This window comes from Salmo salar, chromosome 26 (assembly GCF_965601325.2).
Source record: "Salmo salar chromosome 26, fSalSal1, whole genome shotgun sequence".
NCBI lineage: Eukaryota > Metazoa > Chordata > Actinopteri > Salmoniformes > Salmonidae > Salmo > Salmo salar.
Window position 1 is genome coordinate 23262343 of NC_138316.1, and position 19163 is coordinate 23281505.

Consider the following 19163-nt stretch of genomic DNA (forward strand, 5'->3'; position numbering starts at 1 on the left):
CAGAGACTTGCCCCGAAGTCACTCCTGCGTTGTCTTGGCTGTGTACTCAGGATCGTTGTCCTGTTGGAAGGTGAACCTTTGCCCCAGTCTGAGGTCCTAAGTGCTCTGGAGCAGGTTTCCATCAAGGATCTCTCTGGTCTTTGCTCCGTTCATCTTTCCCTCGATCCTGACTAGTCTCCCAGTCCCTGAAAAACATCCCCGCAGCATGATGCTGCCACCCATGCTTCACCGTAGGGATGGTGCCAGGTTTCCTCCAGATGTGACGCTTGGCATTCAGGCCAAAGAGTTAAATCTTGGTAACATCAGACCAGAGAATCTTGTTTCTCATGTCCTTCTGATGCCTCTTGGCAAACTCCAAGCAGGCTGTCGTGCCTTTTACTGAGGAGTGGCTTCCATCTGGCCACTCTACCTTAAAGTAATTGGCAACATCAAAAGGTTGTGTGACAAACGAGGCATTTGATTCAATGAAAGATTGAGTTGAATTAGTCTTTCTGCCCATAATTTCATTTAAAGTATTCAAACCTTGTATCCATCATACTTTATCTTGGTTTCATAATACAATTTATTCTTATTTTTGTTCAGTTTAGTCACATAATTTCTCAATTTACAGTAAGTTTGCCAAATCAGATGTGCAGCCAGACTTATTCAACATATATCCAAATTGACATTATGGGGTATTGTGTGTAGGCCAGTGACCAAAAAATCTCAATATAATCCATTTTAAATTCAGGCTGTAACAACAACATTTGGAAAAAGTTAAGGGGTGTGATTACTTTCTGAAGGCACTGTTTGAATGTTAATTGATTTTAGCAAGTTATTGATTTCATAAACCTTATTTCTCAGGCTAAATATATTAATATGGGCAATTTTTTGCCCTTTCCTGTGTAGCTTATCAGATATAGACATAATATGAAGAAAAAAAAGACAAAGCATGAGTGATTCCCCAGACTGAATGTTTTCACCCCCAATTATCCCTAATTTATCTGGCATAACTGGAGGAACATACAGCAGAGGGCAAATGTTCCATGAAAAATACTGGGTTGCATATGACCTTGTATAAGATTACGTCAAGCACACTCCAGAGCCAGTTAAATATGCATTTCCATATATAGGGTAATGGTCATCTACAGGCTTGGTAAAAGGAAAGAAAGTGTCCAAAGGTGGAAAGAGGGTAAGAGAGTGATTGAGGGAGCGAGCACATTAACATGGAGGAGAGGAGAGGTGGTAAGAGTGAGACCGCTGCCGCTAAGTAACATCTGCATGTGACCAATAACATTTGATTTACAATACAAACATAATTATGTCATGGCCTACTGGGACACACAGGGACGTGTCATAGACTCATACATGACAGCATACAACTGCTTTTTATTTTACTTTATTTAACTAGGCAAGTCAGTTAAGAACAAATTATTATTTTCAATGACGGCCTAGGAACAGTGGGTTAAGTGCCTTGTTCAGGGGCAGAACGACAGATTTTTACCTTGTCAGCTCGGGGATTTGATCTTGCAACCTATCGGTTACTAGTCCAACGCTCTAACCACTAAGCTACCTGCCGCCCCATTAATAACTTGATGCCTGGGGAAATAAGCAAACAGCTGTCAGTCAAACACACACAGACAGATACACATCTCCCAAGAGACGATTTTATAAAAGAGGGCCACTCAGCTCAGAAATCTATGGAATATATCATAGAAGAGCAGTATGGAAATATAGCACTTGAGAGTGGATAAGTAAGCCTTATTCTACACTTAAGCAGAAGGATTTTGTGCAAGGGAATCTTACATATCACTAAAGCTTCTCCAGTAGCTCATGGCAGTTTTCTACAGTAACAGTCGCCAATGACATAAGCTCTTTTGAGGGTGCGAAAAAGTAAATTGAACAAACATCAGCCCTAGTTGTTACAGCCATGTGTGTTAGACAGGACAAAGCCTCCAGTACCGTGGACAGTCAGAGCAGTAGAGGAACTAATTGGCCAATTAATACCAACTTTTCAGCAGTGGTAATGGACGGGTTAAGGACCCGCTGATAACTGGGAACCAGTGTCATTTGAGAGGCAGTGGGTTTTCTCCCGTATCGAGACTCTCAAAAATAATTCACCATCGCTAACTCGACGCAATGGACAGGCTTGTGAATCGCTCAGTACAGTTGTTTGAAGTGAAGAAAGTACTGCTGAGAACCACTGTGAAGGCATACTTTGACAATAGTCATATTTTACACAAAGACAATCCATTCCCATTCTCATTGCGTAACAAAAATAGAGAAAAAAACGCTTCTATGCTGAGTTTTATGTCAAGGCAATAAAAGGCTTTTGGCATCAAAATGTAACACTATCGGAGAGGTATTAATTTCTCTGTCATAATCTTCCTATTGAGATATCCTTAGAAATCACATCAAACAATAGTCTACGATGGGCCGTAATTCAGTCGAGTCACATTGTTACTCATTTAAAAATGTGAGGCAATGCATAGTGACATATACATTATGTAGTGCTCCAGTACATACATGGGAAAAAAAACACTAGGTACTGAATTATTCAAAAAGGTAATGCACAGCTTGAGTCTAATTTCTGTGTGTCAAAGCTTTTACCGATGGTGTTAGTGCATTGTTGGTGTGTGTGTGCGTGCATTCATGAGTGTGTGTGTATCGTATCCCTTACCTCTGGTGTTAGTGCGTTGTTGTCAGACGTCTGGCTGGAGAGCAGCACGTGCGTGAAGCCCTCCTCCTTCCTGACGACAATGTCACGGAATCGACAGTTGGTCTCGTTCTGCCGCACGTTGTACCTCAGCCGCTTGTGGAACACGTAGCCTTTGTCCTCTCCAAGCTTCCTCTTCACAGAGCTGTGCAGATTCCCCTCACCGTTGGAGAGTGTGGAGCCTGTTGGAACATATGGAGCAGAGTGCATGATGGGCAGAGTGAATGATGGGCAGAGTGAATGATGGGCAGAGTGAATGATGGGCAGAGTGCATGATGGGCAGAGTGCATGATGGGCAGAGTGCATGATGAGCTGAGGATCCAGAGCAGTGCACCCTACTTTAGAGAGACTTTCCTGGAAAACGACATGGTGCATCTCAAGGAGTGTACTTCAGCCTCTTCACTGGAAGACTTATTCAGAGACAGCTTTTGTGCACACAGTAGTACTGCAAGTGCCAGCTCAGCTAGTGACACAATAGACATGCAAATAATATTTTAACAACTTCTGTAGAGCTGGGATGTGCATTTCTGATATCGAATTTAAAAAAAACTTGGTCAACTATATTGCTCTGTTTGCATGTCAATAGTTGTCTATTCACTCTTCACTCCCTTGAAAGAGTGAGAAGGCTATATACATTTTTATCAGGAAACATCATCCTCATTTTGCATGCTGCTCCTGTCAACGTATCATAACTTTTGAATCAGACCCCATCTTGATTCTATTTGTTTCTAAGACAATGAAAGTAGCATGACTGCAAATGAGCACAGAGAATGGATTCACACCAATGCCCCAGTCTGGGGTAAACTATGGCTGGCTGTGACAACATTCAAATGCAAGACTAGGATCCTCAGAGAGACAAAGTGACTCATTTTGTTTACAGGTCAACATAGAACAGTTACTGAGCACTGCTGAGAACAGAAGACCAAACAGGGACCAACATTCAGCTACTGACCAAGGAAAACCGAACTTGACCCATTGAGACATTACCAACTACAATGGCCATTTCTTCTATTCCTACAAATATATTTTATCACAACAAATGTTTCAGCACAAGTATTCTATGATCTGATGCTGGAAAACCGTGTCCAAACCTTGGTTTGATCCCTCAGGGGTAGGTAGGCCTTTCAGAGTCCCCGGACCCCAGCCAGATGTTACAATCCAAGGCTAGCTGTAAGCGTGACATACATTTCTCCTCTGTCATCTCGTGACATTAGACATCGTAGGTCACAATGTTATCACCCAACCAATAACACTCGTTGCGATGGGACCATATTGAGGCAAATGTTTCTATGAAGGCAAAGTGACACTAATGAATCCGTATAGTGGATGTATATAGATTGATGACATTAAAACCTCAACCCTGTCCTGCTTTCATGATAGAGGTAGAGACGATAATGCAAAGCATAAGGGACTGTAGCTAATTTGTGACCGACCACCTGGATTCGGTCTTTTGTTGAAAAATGTGAAATTGTGTTTTTTACATTGGACAAAAGTAGTGATTCAGAGCTACAAAATGGTATGTCACACACTGCAGTTGAGGAACAATGGAAAAGTTATTCTGCTTTGAAAGTTGATAAACTTGTAACCCCACTTTTGAGGAAATGGCCCTTGAATGATTTGGTACACCTACTGCAGAGCTCTTCCTTGTCTATACCTATTCATCATCGTTCACACCCTCTTAAGCTTTAGCCCCACCCATCTATTTAGGGATTCACATGCGAGGCCATGTGCTAAACAGAGTGAGTAAGGTATTGTAGTAAACAACCAAAGACTTCAAGACTAAAAGTGGTGAATGTAGTAGCTTACAATAAGGAAAAACTCCAGTTAACAATACACTATGTAGTCCTTTGCCTGTATACTAATCTGCCTTTGGTGCAGGTAATGTTGTTGTTCACGTTACCGTCTCTGGTAAACACAGACTATATCAAACAAAATCAACGTTTGTTTGTCACATGCACAGGATACAAAAGTTGTAAACGGTACAGTGAAATGGTTACTTGTATATTTCCATAATAGCAATATCACAATAGAAAGTGTTCAGATAAAAATGTTGTACAAATATGTTAGAATTATTAGATGATGCTTACCGAGACACACTTGTCTAAATTGATGGGTCATGTGAAAGAAATTCTATAACCACCCCTCAGCCACATCTAGCTAAGTGGATGGTTCACTATTGTCTGGAAATGTACACATGTTCATGAAATACAATAGATGGCCGTATTCACCCCCAGACACACCTGGCTAACTTGATGGGTCATGTAATCTGGCGAATTGGAGTCTTTTGTTTAGACATGTAGCTAGCTAGGTAAACAATTAATCATAGTCCCCAACCCATACTACTAGCAATACAAACTGATTGTCATAGCTAGCCACCTTGCATGAAATGCTGTAGTATGTTTCTGCAGGTAGCTAAAGCTAAGCAACTAGATTCATTGGTAGCTATTTAGCTAACATTAGGCTATAACTAGCAATGCAAAAGGCTTTCTGAGATACAAATAATATTACTACACAAATCACACGCAACAGTAGCTAGCGAGCCAGCAAGCTAATGTTTGCTAGCTAACAGTACACTTTAACTTGCAATGAAAACAACTTTCTGACAAAATTAGAAATGTATAATATCTGAAAATGTAGCTAGACTCTTACCCGTAAACATGGATGGATGCTTCAAAGCAGCCTGGAACCCCTTTAGCTGACTAAATAAGACGTCCTGTGTTTCTGTTTTGTTTGTACAACTTGTTTGGCCTGCGTTGTGTCAAGTCACTCCAGTTCACACTGACCGTGTGCAGAAAGTAGTCCACAACCTTTTCCCACTTTGTCGATAGCACCTGCTAAATTCAGGGAAGCAATGTTGTTTCGAGCAGTAGCAACACTTTTGCAGTTCTCCATGTTTAACATTAAATCTTTCAAAAAATCCACAGTAGGAAGGCTTTTGTTATTGACAGAAGCATGCTACAAGGCAGACCAATCCAAACTGATCTCTCAGCAAGTCCAGCCCAGCAATTATCTCAGCCAATCATGGCTAGCGGGAAGGTTCCTGTCTTTTTCCGTGGCTAAACCAACTAGGCTCGTAATTTAACTATTGTATTTCTATTTACAGACGGCATACAAGTTTGTTATTAAGACACATGAAAGTTCACATATTCCAGAAGGCATTTCTGCCCAAAAACACATTTTTATAAAAATAAAACGATTACGTTCAAATGCCTCTCCTGTGAAGTAGTGATGTACGACATAAGCCTAGCTTCCTGAAACAGGTCACATTCATGAGCCCATTGCTGTGCCTTTCAGCTGCAAAGCAAAGGTAGCTAGTTATGAGCCCATTGATGTCTTTCAGCTGGGGTCTACTGACTCTGGACAGGAAAACAATAATTGTCTGTGGAAACACACAAAGGGTGTCTGTGGAAACGCACAGATTGTTTATGCTTTTTACAAGGGTTTGAGACAAATATGTTCCCTGCAAAAATCACTGTGCAAGTGTAATACAAGCATGCCTGCTTTTGGCTTTTCTTCGTAGTTTGACACAAATAAATGCAGTGACTTTCCATGTCTTGTTCTAGTCAGATAACCAAACATTATTCAACATCATCTTCACAGCTCTACTGTGGCCTAGGGCTCCAGCTGATCCTCAGTGCTAATAGAGAACTAACAGTAACAATAAAATGCATTACAGAACATGATTCACACCTAACATAAATATGAGGTGTACAATAGTATTGCGTTTCAAGCTGTAAAGTGTAACACATTGTGGTAATGTGGCCATTAACTTCCTTCAGTATATCATCAGTATGCTGTAATGTGTTAAACCTGCCACATGGCACTGATTTGATTGGGTATGAGATTGGACTAAAACAAAAACATAAGAAGAGTGCAAAATACTACCACTGACAAACATCCAGTCTATCGAGACAAATGTAGAAGAATCTAACTATCAACGTGATGACAAACAGTCCCCACAAATTCTGATTTGACCCTGGCAGAGGTGGAAAGGACTTTATAAATATAATCTTTAACTCAATGAGGCTAGTCTTGGACTGTGACCCGGGAGTGAAATTCACCACTGAATTTCCTTATCACCACTCTCAGTAGTACGATCCTGAACCAGAAGGACCTCACAGAGCATGTATTCAACTATAGGTCACAGAGGCATCCTCTGGCTCTCATCTACATCTGCTACAATGCAGAGATACAACCTGGTTTACCAAATCCACTATGGCATGTAGCTAACTGTCCAGGACACAACGCATTTCCATTTCAAATGAATATTCCCATCCCGCTGGAATCACTGTAATTCAATAGAGAACAAAACTACATTCAATCAGAATTGAGTGAAAACGAAACTGACAACAACAATATAACAATGTCATTTCCACTGGGCTACTATGTAAGCTAACTGGCTGGCATATTGGCAAGATAGCAAGCTGACTGAACAAACCAGCATCACCTCAAGCTGTGATGTAAATGTTCCGTCTATCCCTCTGTCTATCAATCCTACTACAAATCCTAGAGTTCACTGCACATGTTCATTCAATCAATAGCTAGGGGCCTGAATATTTTCTGGCCAGGTCACTTAGCCAGGACAAACTCATGGTCCAACTATCTATAATAAAAAGAAAGGTATAATATATATATATATATATATATATATATATATATATATATATATATATATATATATATATATATACACACACACCATCCAGAGCGCGTCACTTACCTAGTTCATTGACCAGTGGTGTCCCGGGGGTCTCCACGCCCACCATCACCCTCTCCGTGTCATGGGTCAGTCTGTGTGTCCCGTTCTGTAGTCCGTTATGAGGGGCCCTTACCGGGGGCACAAACTGCAGTCCCCCCGGAGAAGCCTTGTACGGCATAGCTTTGGTCATCCTGTGTGGAGAGACATGCTTCCCCCCCCCTCCTCCTCCGCTCACCTTCTTCTGCTTCTGAGAAGCTCCAGTACCAACCCCCAAACCCATGCCCTCCCTTACCCCTGCCCCAGGATTAACCCCGGCCCCTGGACTAACACTAGTCCTTTTATTCTTACGTGCCTCTGCTCGTGCTCTCGGGGTGTCTGGGGCTGGAGGACGGGCGGATAGGAGGTGTGGTCCAACCCCCCCTGGGGGCCCTCCCGGCCTCCATGGTCCCCCTGCCGTCCCGGGGGGCAGCTTGGAGGGTTTGGGTTGTTTGTGTTGGGTGTGCAGATGCAGGCCGTCGATGAACTCCTCACAGTGCAGCAGGTGGTGCTCGGGCTCCCAGGTGTCCTCCTTGCTGCCGTAACCCTTCCACCGGATCAGGTACTCCCACTTGCCCTTCTTGTTGCGCCGCTTGTCCATGATCCGCTCCACCTAGAGGGAGAAAATCAAGAAAGAGAGTCAGAATTTCAAATGACATGATCACAATTCAATGACATTATCCTTACCTAATAAATACCTATATCAGTTCCTTGGTGATTCATTCATACATTTGCACACGATACCATTTGTAATGATTTCAAATCAGATAAAAAAATACCACCTGTCACCATGACATTCTCTAGTAAGCATGTGTAATAGGGATGTAAATAAAGTCTGACCAGGTTAGAGCTCCACTTTGAATCTCTCCTCTGTAATGTTAGCATAAGCAGTGATTCTGTTCTGGAATTGCTGTGCTGATAGGCAAGCTCTCATCATGCATTGGAGAGAGCTGTTATGGGAGATGTAGGAGAGGAACAATGGGAGCAGCACTGTGATCACACCATTACAGGTGAACCAGATATCTGTTCTGTGGATGATGATATAGGATTGATCAGCAAGTCAGAGTGGTACATTTCAAGCTTTCTAACTTCAATCATGTAAAATGTGGAGCTGACAGACTGAGTATTTTGGCATAAGGGTAGTTCTATATGAATTCAATCACTTTCTGACTGCCCCCCTTTTGAATTGAACGAAACCTTCCATGCATGTTTGCCCATGGTAGAAGTGGTCAGAAAGTGACTTGCTTGACATAATTGCCAAAACATTCAGGAGATAAAGGTGCTCAAAGTTGACTCCTTTTGCATACCCAGCCTACCATGAGACATCCATGTTTCATCACTGAAAAAAGATAAACAGTTGGGTTTTATATCATTTGAAAGCTTACAAACAGGGTTGTCAAACTATTTAATAATTACTTAGAGAGGTGAAAGCCATGTTGTGCCTATAAACAAGTGAGAAGCGTGACTCCAAACTGCTGTCTGAAAGCAATGGGCACTTTCTCATTCACTTGAGAGATTTCATTGTTTTAGAAACATGAAATGAAATTGGTGATTATAGTGCCTACACTAAAGTCTAGTTTGTCCATTGTGTAACAGACAGGCAGGGTGTTTTTGACATATTCTCAAATGCACAATAATTAGACTCAGGAGAGCTGGTAATGATGGAGACAATGTTTGGCAAGTCCATTACCAACAAGGAAGCGTTCAATGTTCAGCGACTATATCTGGAATACACAAATAATACAAATCACAAACCTTAAAGTGTAGACTGACACAAACAGACTCAATAAGAACAGCACACACACACAAACAGAAAGACCAACAATAGAAGCAATTCCATCCTGGCTCCAACACAGAAGAACTGGCACAGGAAAGCAAATGTACTGACAAAGAGTAGATGTCAGTGGAATAAGCCAGCCAGCCAGCCAGCCAGCCAGCCCTGACTAAACTGAAGGATCTCTGAAGTGGAAGAATCTGCTTCAAAGCTGACCAAATCATTTGGTTTTGCCATATAGACACTTACAGTATAAGCTGCAGACAGAAGCACAAAGCACTTCTTCTTCCTAAACTCTATATTAACACTACTCAAGCCGGCCTACAGTACCAACTCAAGAGAGCTGGGAACCTCAGGCCAGCATATCCCATCTCCATTCAAAAATAAGTTTTACTCTAACATCTCAGACTATTCTAGCACAGATAAAGACACTGTATATTCGAACTTCATGAATTACTTAGACATATGCAAATGTATGCAGACACCTCTTCAAATGAGTGGATTTGGCTATTTCAGCCACACCCATTGTTGGGAGGTGTATAAAATCTAGCATACAGCCATGCAATCTGCATTGATAAACATTGGCAGAAGAATGGCCTTGAAGAGCTCAGTGACTTTCAATGTGGCACTGTCATAGGATGCGACCTTTCCCAACAAGTCAGTTTGTCAAATTTCTGCCCTGCTAGAGCTGCCCCAGTCAACTGTAAGTGCTGTTATTGTGAAAGGAAAATGTTTAAGAGCAACAACGGCTCAGCCATGAAGTGGTAGGCCACACAAGCTCACAGAGCATGACTGGCGAGTGCCGGAGCACACAGCTCGCAAAAATTGTCTGTCCTCAGTGGGGGTGTTTTTCATGGTTCGGGCTAGGCCCCTTAGTTCTAGTGAAGGGAAATCTTAACGCTACAGCATACAATGGTTGCTTTGTAGCAACAGTTTTGGGAAGGCCCTTTCCTGTTTCAGCATGACAATGCCCACGTGTACAAAGCGAGGTCCATACAGAAATGATTTCTCGAGATCAGTGTGGAAGAACTTGACTGGCCTGAACAGAGCCCTGACCTCAACCCCATCGAACACATTTGGGATGAATTGAAACGCCGACTGCGAGTCAGGCCTAATCGCCCAACATCTGTGCCTGGCCTCACTAATGCTCGTGGGTGAATGGAAGCAAGTCCCTGCAGCAATGTTCCAACATCTAGTGGAAAGCCTTCCCAGAAGAGTGGAGGCTATTATAGCAGCAAAGGAGGGACCAACTCCATGTTAATGCCCATAATTCTGGAATGAGATGTCCAACAAGCAGGTGTCCACATATTTTTGTGGATACGTCATGTAGCGTATGTCTCTCGGCTTCCGGGGATAGTTGATTCCTAAAAGTACATTTGTAACGTGCTGCTGGTGGGAGATACAGTAGGACCCCGTCTACTGTGGGAAGGAGATAAGAACCCATAGGCTGACATGTAGGCTGCTATCATGCAGAACCCTTAAACATGACTGTGGATATTCATGGTCACACACACGTTGAGCATGACATTTGACAGAGCCATTATGAATGACCACAGAATACAAATAGTCAATGGGGAGCTTTCTCCATTCTACACACAGACATCCAGATGCATAATAAAGGTTATGTTCTCTGGGTCATGGGTCATGACCCTTTCAGTGGTCTATATTATTCTGTATAACATTCTGTTTTCGGAGTATGTTCATGTGTGTATAGATGTGCGTGTGGTACAGGTGTTCTCCTGTTTGCCTGTTGCATGTCCACCCCCAATTGGTTGTCAGCAGCTCTCTCACACCCTCCACCACATCATCTCAGGAGGGACCTTCCCCCTAGATCTCCTGTTCTCATGGAGGCAGTTGACAATGGCACTGGAGAAACTAGCAGGAGACCTTGATGCTTCAGGGACCTCACTGAGGTTCTCTGTAGACATTCATGCTTTCTTCCAATAACCATCATTACATGCTGCAGAAAAGCTATCTGTATTATCACATTTAGGAAGCCACACTGTAGAACTCAAGGGTGTTATTACAACTCCATATCTATGATGTCCTCTTTCAATAATCTGTGATGGCCTCTTAGTTCGCAAATGAATATACAGTACACTGATTGTCAGCTACTAACGTGAACTGTTGACCTAGGTTGTTCTCTGACAGTACAACAAAGATAGAAACCAAATTAGTATTGGAAAGGGGGCATTTTATAGAGAACAGAGTCTGTTTTACACTGCAATCCATTTCTTGATCCAGACCTCCATTCATCACACAACCTCACATCTTGCCAAGAGTTGTTTTTGTTCAGCAGTTAACCTTGTACCAGATAGAAGTGCCCTGACATTTAGCCCCAGCATTTCCTTGGTGTTTAGTTGTCTCATACACCATGCTGCGGATGACATGCTGTGGGAAGACAAGCAGACTCCCACACTAAAGAGTATGCAGACATCAGTCTGGCTACTATACTTTACCCTCCCCACTAGCTATGTAGCTGCCTGTCTCCAGTTCAAATGATTTTCTCCTTTCCTTTAGAAAACATCCTCACACCCACATTACTTCAATGGAGCTTGACTTAGCCCTCGCATCGAAGGTGGGAGGGGCAGCGTGTGTGTGTGTGTGTGTGTACAGAGGAGAGTTTAATGAAATGCCTTTTTAAAAGAAAAAAGGAGTAACAAAAAGTAGTGATTTGCTCCCACACAGGAGAGAACGAGCAGCGCAGAGCTCCACACGACATACACCTCTGTGTAACACACACACACACACACACACACACACACACACACACACACACACACACACACACACACACACACACACACACACACACACACACACACACACACACACACACACACACACACACACACAGCAAGCCGGAATGGTCGTCTGCCTCCCAGCAAGCCCATTAACACATAGTAGGACACTGAGCCCAAATGGCCATCTGCCCATTACCAGACAGTGATGGGATGAGCAACAGGGACATGAATACAGAGTCGCTCCACATTGATACTATGCTGGCCTGTGTATAACAGTTGCAGTGCATTCAGAAAGTATTCAGACCCCATTTTTCCCACAATTTGTTACATTACAGCCTTATTCTAAAATGGATTAAACATCCCCCCCAATCTACACACCATACCCCATAATGACAAAGCAAAAACATATATATTTTTTTAAATGTTGGCAAATTTATAAAAATATGACATTTACATAAGCATTCAGACCCTTTACTTGGTACTTTGTTGAAGAACCTATGGCAGCAATTACAGCCTTGATTCTTGGATATGACGCTACAAGCTTGGCACACCTGTATTTGGGGAGTTTATCCCATTCTTCTCTGCAGATCCTCTCAAGCTCTGCAGAGCTATTTTCAGGTCTCTCCAGAGATGTTTAATCAGGTTCAAGTCTGGGCTCTGGCTGGGCGACTCAAGGACATTCAGAGACTTGTCCCGAAGCCACTCCTGCATTGTCTTGGCTGTGTGCTTAGGGTCGTTGTCCTGTTGGAAGCTGAACCTTTGCCCCAGTCTGAGGTCCTGAGTGCTCTGGAGCAGGTTTTCATCAAGAATCTCTTTGTACTTTGCTCCGTTCAGCTTTCCCTCGATCCTGACTAGTCTCCCAGTCCCTGCCGCTGAAGAACATTCCCACAGCATGATGCTGCCATCACCATGCTTCACTGTAGGGATGGTATTGGCCAGGTGATGAGCTGTGCCTGGTTTCCTCCAGATGTGACACTTGGCATTCAGGCCAAAGAATTCAATCTTGGTTTCATCAGACCAGAAAATCTTGTTTCTCATGGTCTGAGAGTCCTTTAGGTGCCTTTTGGCAAACTCCAAGCAGACTGTCATGTGCCTTTTATTGGTCACCTCCCTGACCAAGGACCTTCTCCCCCGATTGCTCAGTTTGTCCGGGCGGCCAGCTCTAGAAATAGTCTTGGTGGTTCCAAACTTCTTCCATTTAAGAATGATGGAGGCCACTGTGTTCTTGAGCACCTTCAATGCCGCAGAACATTTTTTGTTACCCTTCCCCAGATCTGTGGCTCGACATAATTCTGTCTCGGAGCTCTACGGACAATTTTTTCGACCTCATGGCTTGTTTTTTTGCTCTGACATGCTCTGTCAACTGTAGAACCTTATGCAGACAGGTGTGTGCCTTTCCAAATCATGTCCAATCAATTGAATTTACCACAGGTGGACTCCAATCAAGTTGTAGAAACATTTGAAGGATGATCAATGGAAACAGGATGCACCTGAGCTCAATTTCGAGTCTCATAACAAAGAATCTGAATACTTATGTAAATAAGGTATCAATATTTTTTTTTGTTATAAATTTGCAAAAATGTCTAAACCTGTTTTCGCTTTGTCATTCTGGGAAATCGTACGTGTCGATTGATGAGGATTTTTATTTATTTAATACATTTTAGAATAAGGCTGTAACGTAACAAAAACTGGAAATAGTGAAGGGGTCTGAATACTTTCCAAATGGACTCTACAGTGTATCATATTGAGCCTGAATGGTGGTCTGTGCCCAGCTTGCTCATTACCAGAGAGAGGAGATATATTAAAGAGACTTGTGCTGTGGAGAGTGTTCACCTCATTCCCTGAAGCCAGCTGCTTCTTACAGCGCCATGGTGGCCCTGGCCAGTCTGCTCCTTCTGACAATGACCACCCCCAAGGGGGACAATCAGCAGGGGGCAGACGTTCAATCTCAGTAGCTCACACACACACCCGTGCATGCACATACACACACAGTTGGGCTGGTGTGATGAGACCGTAACATCCTCTTTCTCACTCTGACATAAGGTCCATTGTTAGTGGCCGGACCTGACATGTCACCCTGCTGGGTTCTTACTTCCAAATGGATTATTTCTGAATGCCTGTTCACCAACTATTCAATAGGAGTCACAAGCCAAGAAACACTGATTACGTGCACATTTGCATACAAGTGGACATAAACACCACAAACAAAAAAGAAACACACACACACACACACACCTCCTCTATTCCCTCCGCATTCCAACTAGGCTATCAGGAGAATGTTTAATGTTAAATTCTTTAGGTGTGGAGCTGTTTCGTCAGCAGTGACGAATGCTCCTGCCACCCGAGGTGCTGTGCACATTAGTATGACTTAACAACCTAAGATGGGCGAGCAGCAGGGGTGTCATGAAGAGACGATTATGATGCTTACCGCCCCGCGCACTGTCACACTAACCAGATCAAAGCCGACTTCAGAGAGAAAAAACACTCTCCTTCCTCAGGTTAGTAAAACAGACAAGGGGAGTGGGTTGGAGAGGGGTTCAACAACACACACGATACATGACCATGAGCTGGCAGGGAATCAGTGGAGGGGGAGATGCCCATCCTGAGAATCCAGTTCACAGTACCCAGAGCCTGGGCATAGCAGGAACACACTGAGGTCTTCCAGGGCTGAGTACTGCAGTTTAAAGGGTGTCATAGGGGTTCATTTAGTCCTTCTATAATTAAATTGACATTTCTGTTTGTTGGTGAACACCGAATTCATGAAAGAAGCCAAATCTCAAATTAAGCAATGGGCTTGAAGACTCAAAGAACACATTGTGAGTATACTGTCTCAGACAGCTTCAGTGTATTTGGCGACCCATTAAGTGCTGTGTATCTCCCATGCAGTGCATAGTTTATTGCCCTCATGGCCCACATGTTTCCCCCCGGTGAGGTCAACCCGTTTCCTCCAGTCTCTCTCCACTGCTCCCAATGGCCAGTTACAACTACTTTTGTTTTGTGCCTTTCACTTGTGCTGATAAAGGCTGCATGTTGATGGTTAACAACTTGATTACTTTTTGAATTTTCAATGAAGAGAATAATGAAGTGATGATTACTTCAGCTGCACCTTGACAGCTCATCAAGTGCAACAATATTTAAATCACTTGCTGACTAATCAAAAGGTTCTAATTTAGCTCACTCCATGACCACTTTCATGACATTTTCTGGAGGCGTACAAATGTGATTTATTTCTATAACAGAATACTCATATTTCCCTACATCATATCATGCATTTCTTGATAACATAACACAAACTCCTAAATATAGCCTATCCATTGCTAATCCATAGGATTACTGCTGCTCAGTCACACAACAGAGGGTTTATCAGAACTGCAGGTGTTCTGAGACATTGGGGCATCTAGTGTAGGTGGCCACTTGAATGGACCAGACCATCTCAATCAATATGAGATAAGGAGAGGGAGAACATAAAATGAGTGTGTGTGTGTGTGTGTGTATGTATGTGTGTGTGTGTGTGTGTGTAAGAGTGTGTGTGTGTGTGTGTGTGTGTGGGGGGGGGGGGGACAGAGAGAAGCAGAAAGAGAAGCAGAGAGATTAATGTTTGAGTGATGGTGCATAAGAAAGTAGCATAATTGTACAATTATAGGCCTATGATATTTCAAAGATATTCCTCTGAAAACTTTGTGAAATTAAGTTGAGAAATGATCTTGAAATATCAATAATTCTGAGCTCTTCAATGTTTCAAATTCGATTCAGATCATTTTGATTCAACTTGCATGTCATTTAACTGGGTGTATAGGCCAAGATGTTGCAGTTCCTAATTGGAAAGTAAAAACTACAGTTCAAATTCCTCTTCGGCACATCATAGCTTCTTAATTCTTCTCACCTAAGTGTATCATAGTCCTACAGTTTGTTAGGTAGCCTAAACACACCTAACACACTTACAGGCCCACATTTCCTAAATCCAATTCATGAGTCATGCAGAGGGACACTATTGATAGTGAAGTCTTCCTCTCATACTTGTATTACCACATGTGATTGAACCAGTTCACCTCACCTCGCTTACTGGAATACACAGATCTATGTGCAAAAAAAGGCACGTCCAGAAGGAACATGTGCTAACTGTCAATTTCAATAAGTGATCGCCACCGTTTTGACGGTCAGAAATTGCACATTTACGTTGTAGCCAATTAATATGCCATATGAAATGTGACCAGGGCTTGTTAGGTTATATAGAGCAACAGACCTCCCATCATTTAAGTGCATTTCTCATTACAGCATAGTTTTTTTTAAGGTCAACTGTTTACGGTGCAACGATTAAAATGATTGAATATGGATTCAAACACCTGAAGAGGAGTATTTGGTGGAAAGTGGAAACGCACATTTTCCAAATGTGTCAGCAAACACAGGAAATGTAGGCTTTATGACAATGTTATTCCTAATGACTAAAAATTCCTTGTTATTACTAATGGCTCAATTGGTAGAGCATGGCGGTTGCTACGCCAGGGTTGTGGGTTCGATTCCCAAGGGGGTCAGTATGAAAATGTATGCACTCACTCCTGTAAGTTGCTCTGGATAAGAGCGTCTGCTAAATGACTCATATGTAAATGTAATGAATAAGAATTCTAAATCAATCACTACACTAAGGAAAACAGTCAGACAGGGATCATTTCAGAAGCCATTTAAACTGACTAAACCATTTCTCAAAGCAATAGTGAAACAATGTAACAGAGAATTCCTAGCCAATAAATCAGAGGAAGGCACACATTTTAGTTATGACAACAAACCGCAGGAAATAGCTCACAGCTGAGAACAAGCACTAATGTCAAGCTGGTCAACAGTTGATGGTGACATGCCACACAATAGGTCAAGTGCAAGGCAACTTATTTACCTATCTGGTGATGACCACGCAATGCAACTAGTTAGTGACCTTGTAGTGCAACTGGTATAGGCCACCGTGAAAAGAAACTGAAACATGGTCGCATGACATCACTCCTCCAATCAAGAAGAGTTTGAGTCAGCAACATTGTCAACAATAGGCCTACAATAAGCACAAGACAAGCATGGAAGACTGTATTTATTGCTGCCAACATCTTTGTAAATCTATCACCATAAAAGTCATGCCATCCCCATTGGGCCAAAACTGGTTGTATCAACGTTGTTTCCAATTTCAACCCCCCCCCCCCCCGAAAAGTAATGTGATGACGTTAAATCAACGTGGAAAACTGGATTTGCAAAAAGTCATCAACATAAGGGCATCTTTTTTTCGCCCAACTTTTAACCTAAATCCAACATAAACTGCACCATGTCATTGATTTTACGTTGAATTCACGTTAGTTGAAAACTCAACCAAATCTAGGCCTAAATCAAAACTAGACGTTGAACTGACGTATGTGCGCGTAATCATCGAGACCTTCTAGGCTATTCCATCCATCCATCACCCAACATTTAGCAAACTTTTCGCCCCGGAATTGTTGAGGCGCACATTCTGGCACGACACATGCATCATCTAGTTAAACCACAATAACTCCATCGAAGCTTCTCCACTACATTGTTGTCACCTCCACTAAATGTTTGCTAGGCTAGTAATACATTGCCTATCCTCTGGCATGCGCACCTTCCTAACCATCACCAGTCTGGAGCAATTCGCCGTGTACGTTTAATGCTCTTGTTACTTTATCATGACTTTCAACAAGCGCGACCGATAGGGAGTTTATATTTTATGATCGTATCGCTTACTCGAACGCTCACAACTCTATACAATTCACCCCATACAAAAGTCGCCGAGGCACATCGAAAAAAAGACGAGCCTGATCTTCTCGAGAGGGTTGGTTAGTTTCGCCTGTTAAATGGTTTAGGACTTCGTTTTTTCACCATAAACGAGGACCTCCCCTTACTTCCTAATTCCAGTATTCGTCAATATTACAGAGTATGTCGCTTAGACATGGTTTCACAGTACCTCGTAAAGGTCTCCCGAAGCCATCCTGTGGTGCGGACTTCGGCGGCGTTCTTCCTTGCCTTGTTGGCTTTTTCAGATCCTATTCGCTCGGTGTTTTGGCGAAAGCCCCGATAGACGGGTATTAGCGAACAGTCTTGTTATTCTGAGCCAGCCGCAGTAGCAGATCATCAGACAGTGTCAATCGAGCCCGGCGCTCTGCGATGGATCGCTCTTCACTTAAAACAAACAACCAGGGGGAGATTGGGGCGGTGCTGTTTATTCAGTGCCGAGTGGATGACTGAAATTAGTCAACGTATGAACGTAATCATGTGTGAAATGCGCTCCAGTCCCCTGCGCTGTAGAGGTAGCCCAATCTCCATGAACCAAATGGATGATGAATATACGTCTTCCGTTGAGGGACACCGAATGATGAGTCCAATTTGCTTTCCTTTCCTGTCTGTCCAGTTGAATTGAGACGATCATTTGAAGAACTAATTGGTGTTATAATCAATTTCACTTAGCACATTTGTTATTGTGATTTATGCTATGTAGTACATTTGATTAGAGAACTGTCATTGCACATTATAGTAGACATATTGCCCTCTTCCATTTTACTGCAATTTTCACATTAAATGTTAAAATGCCACGATGACCCTGACACTCACTGTAATGACTGTTCCCCATGTAATAACATAGTTGTTAACATGTATTTACCCTAAATGAGATAGGCCTACTTTTCCAATAATGAATGGGTTACATTTACTCACCAGGAGTAAATGAAATGCTTAATAAAATAGGCCTGCTCCTCTGAATACCTTCGTGTTTTAGTTGGTGGCTAAACTCAACTGGTTATTCATTTAATTGACAATACGATTATCACTGCTTTTTCAATACTGACATAGTGTGGACTCACGTTTGTTTTTTTTAATTTTAAATCATAATCCCTCAGAACCTGTTGCATTCCACATCCAGGGTTGCCCAGCCTTGACTTGATAAATGGGCAATAGCCACAATGCAATGCAAATAAGACTGAAGACAGTGATAAGCAACAGTATGGTACTTTCAACAGTTGTGTATGTCACATTGGCAAATATTGACAGTTTACAGTTTAGTGGAACGTGTATGAGGGAAACAGATAGATCATTTAGATATTATTGCTCTATATTGATTATAGTCCTGTGATACCCATTTCATTGGCTGTGGTTTGCTTTCATATTAAACTCTTAAATGCTCAACACACATTTAGCCCCTACTCACCAGATATTTAGAGATACTTGGTT

The 19163-nt window shown here is 42.5% G+C and overlaps 1 protein-coding gene across 1 annotated transcript in view; it reads right to left on the minus strand.

The window, feature by feature from the left end:
* LOC106587457 (chromodomain Y like 2) overlaps positions 1 to 18191 on the minus strand; it is a 35562-nt gene extending 17371 nt beyond the window's left edge. The window contains exons 1-3 of the mRNA XM_014175860.3: positions 17905 to 18191; positions 7416 to 8043; positions 2660 to 2877 (exon numbers count right to left, since the gene is read on the minus strand). Coding sequence (XP_014031335.1) covers positions 2660 to 2877; positions 7416 to 8043; positions 17905 to 17928 — 870 coding nt within the window. The 5' untranslated portion in view covers positions 17929 to 18191. The remainder of the gene's footprint in view (positions 1 to 2659; positions 2878 to 7415; positions 8044 to 17904) is intronic.
* Positions 18192 to 19163: the final 972 nt, after the last annotated feature.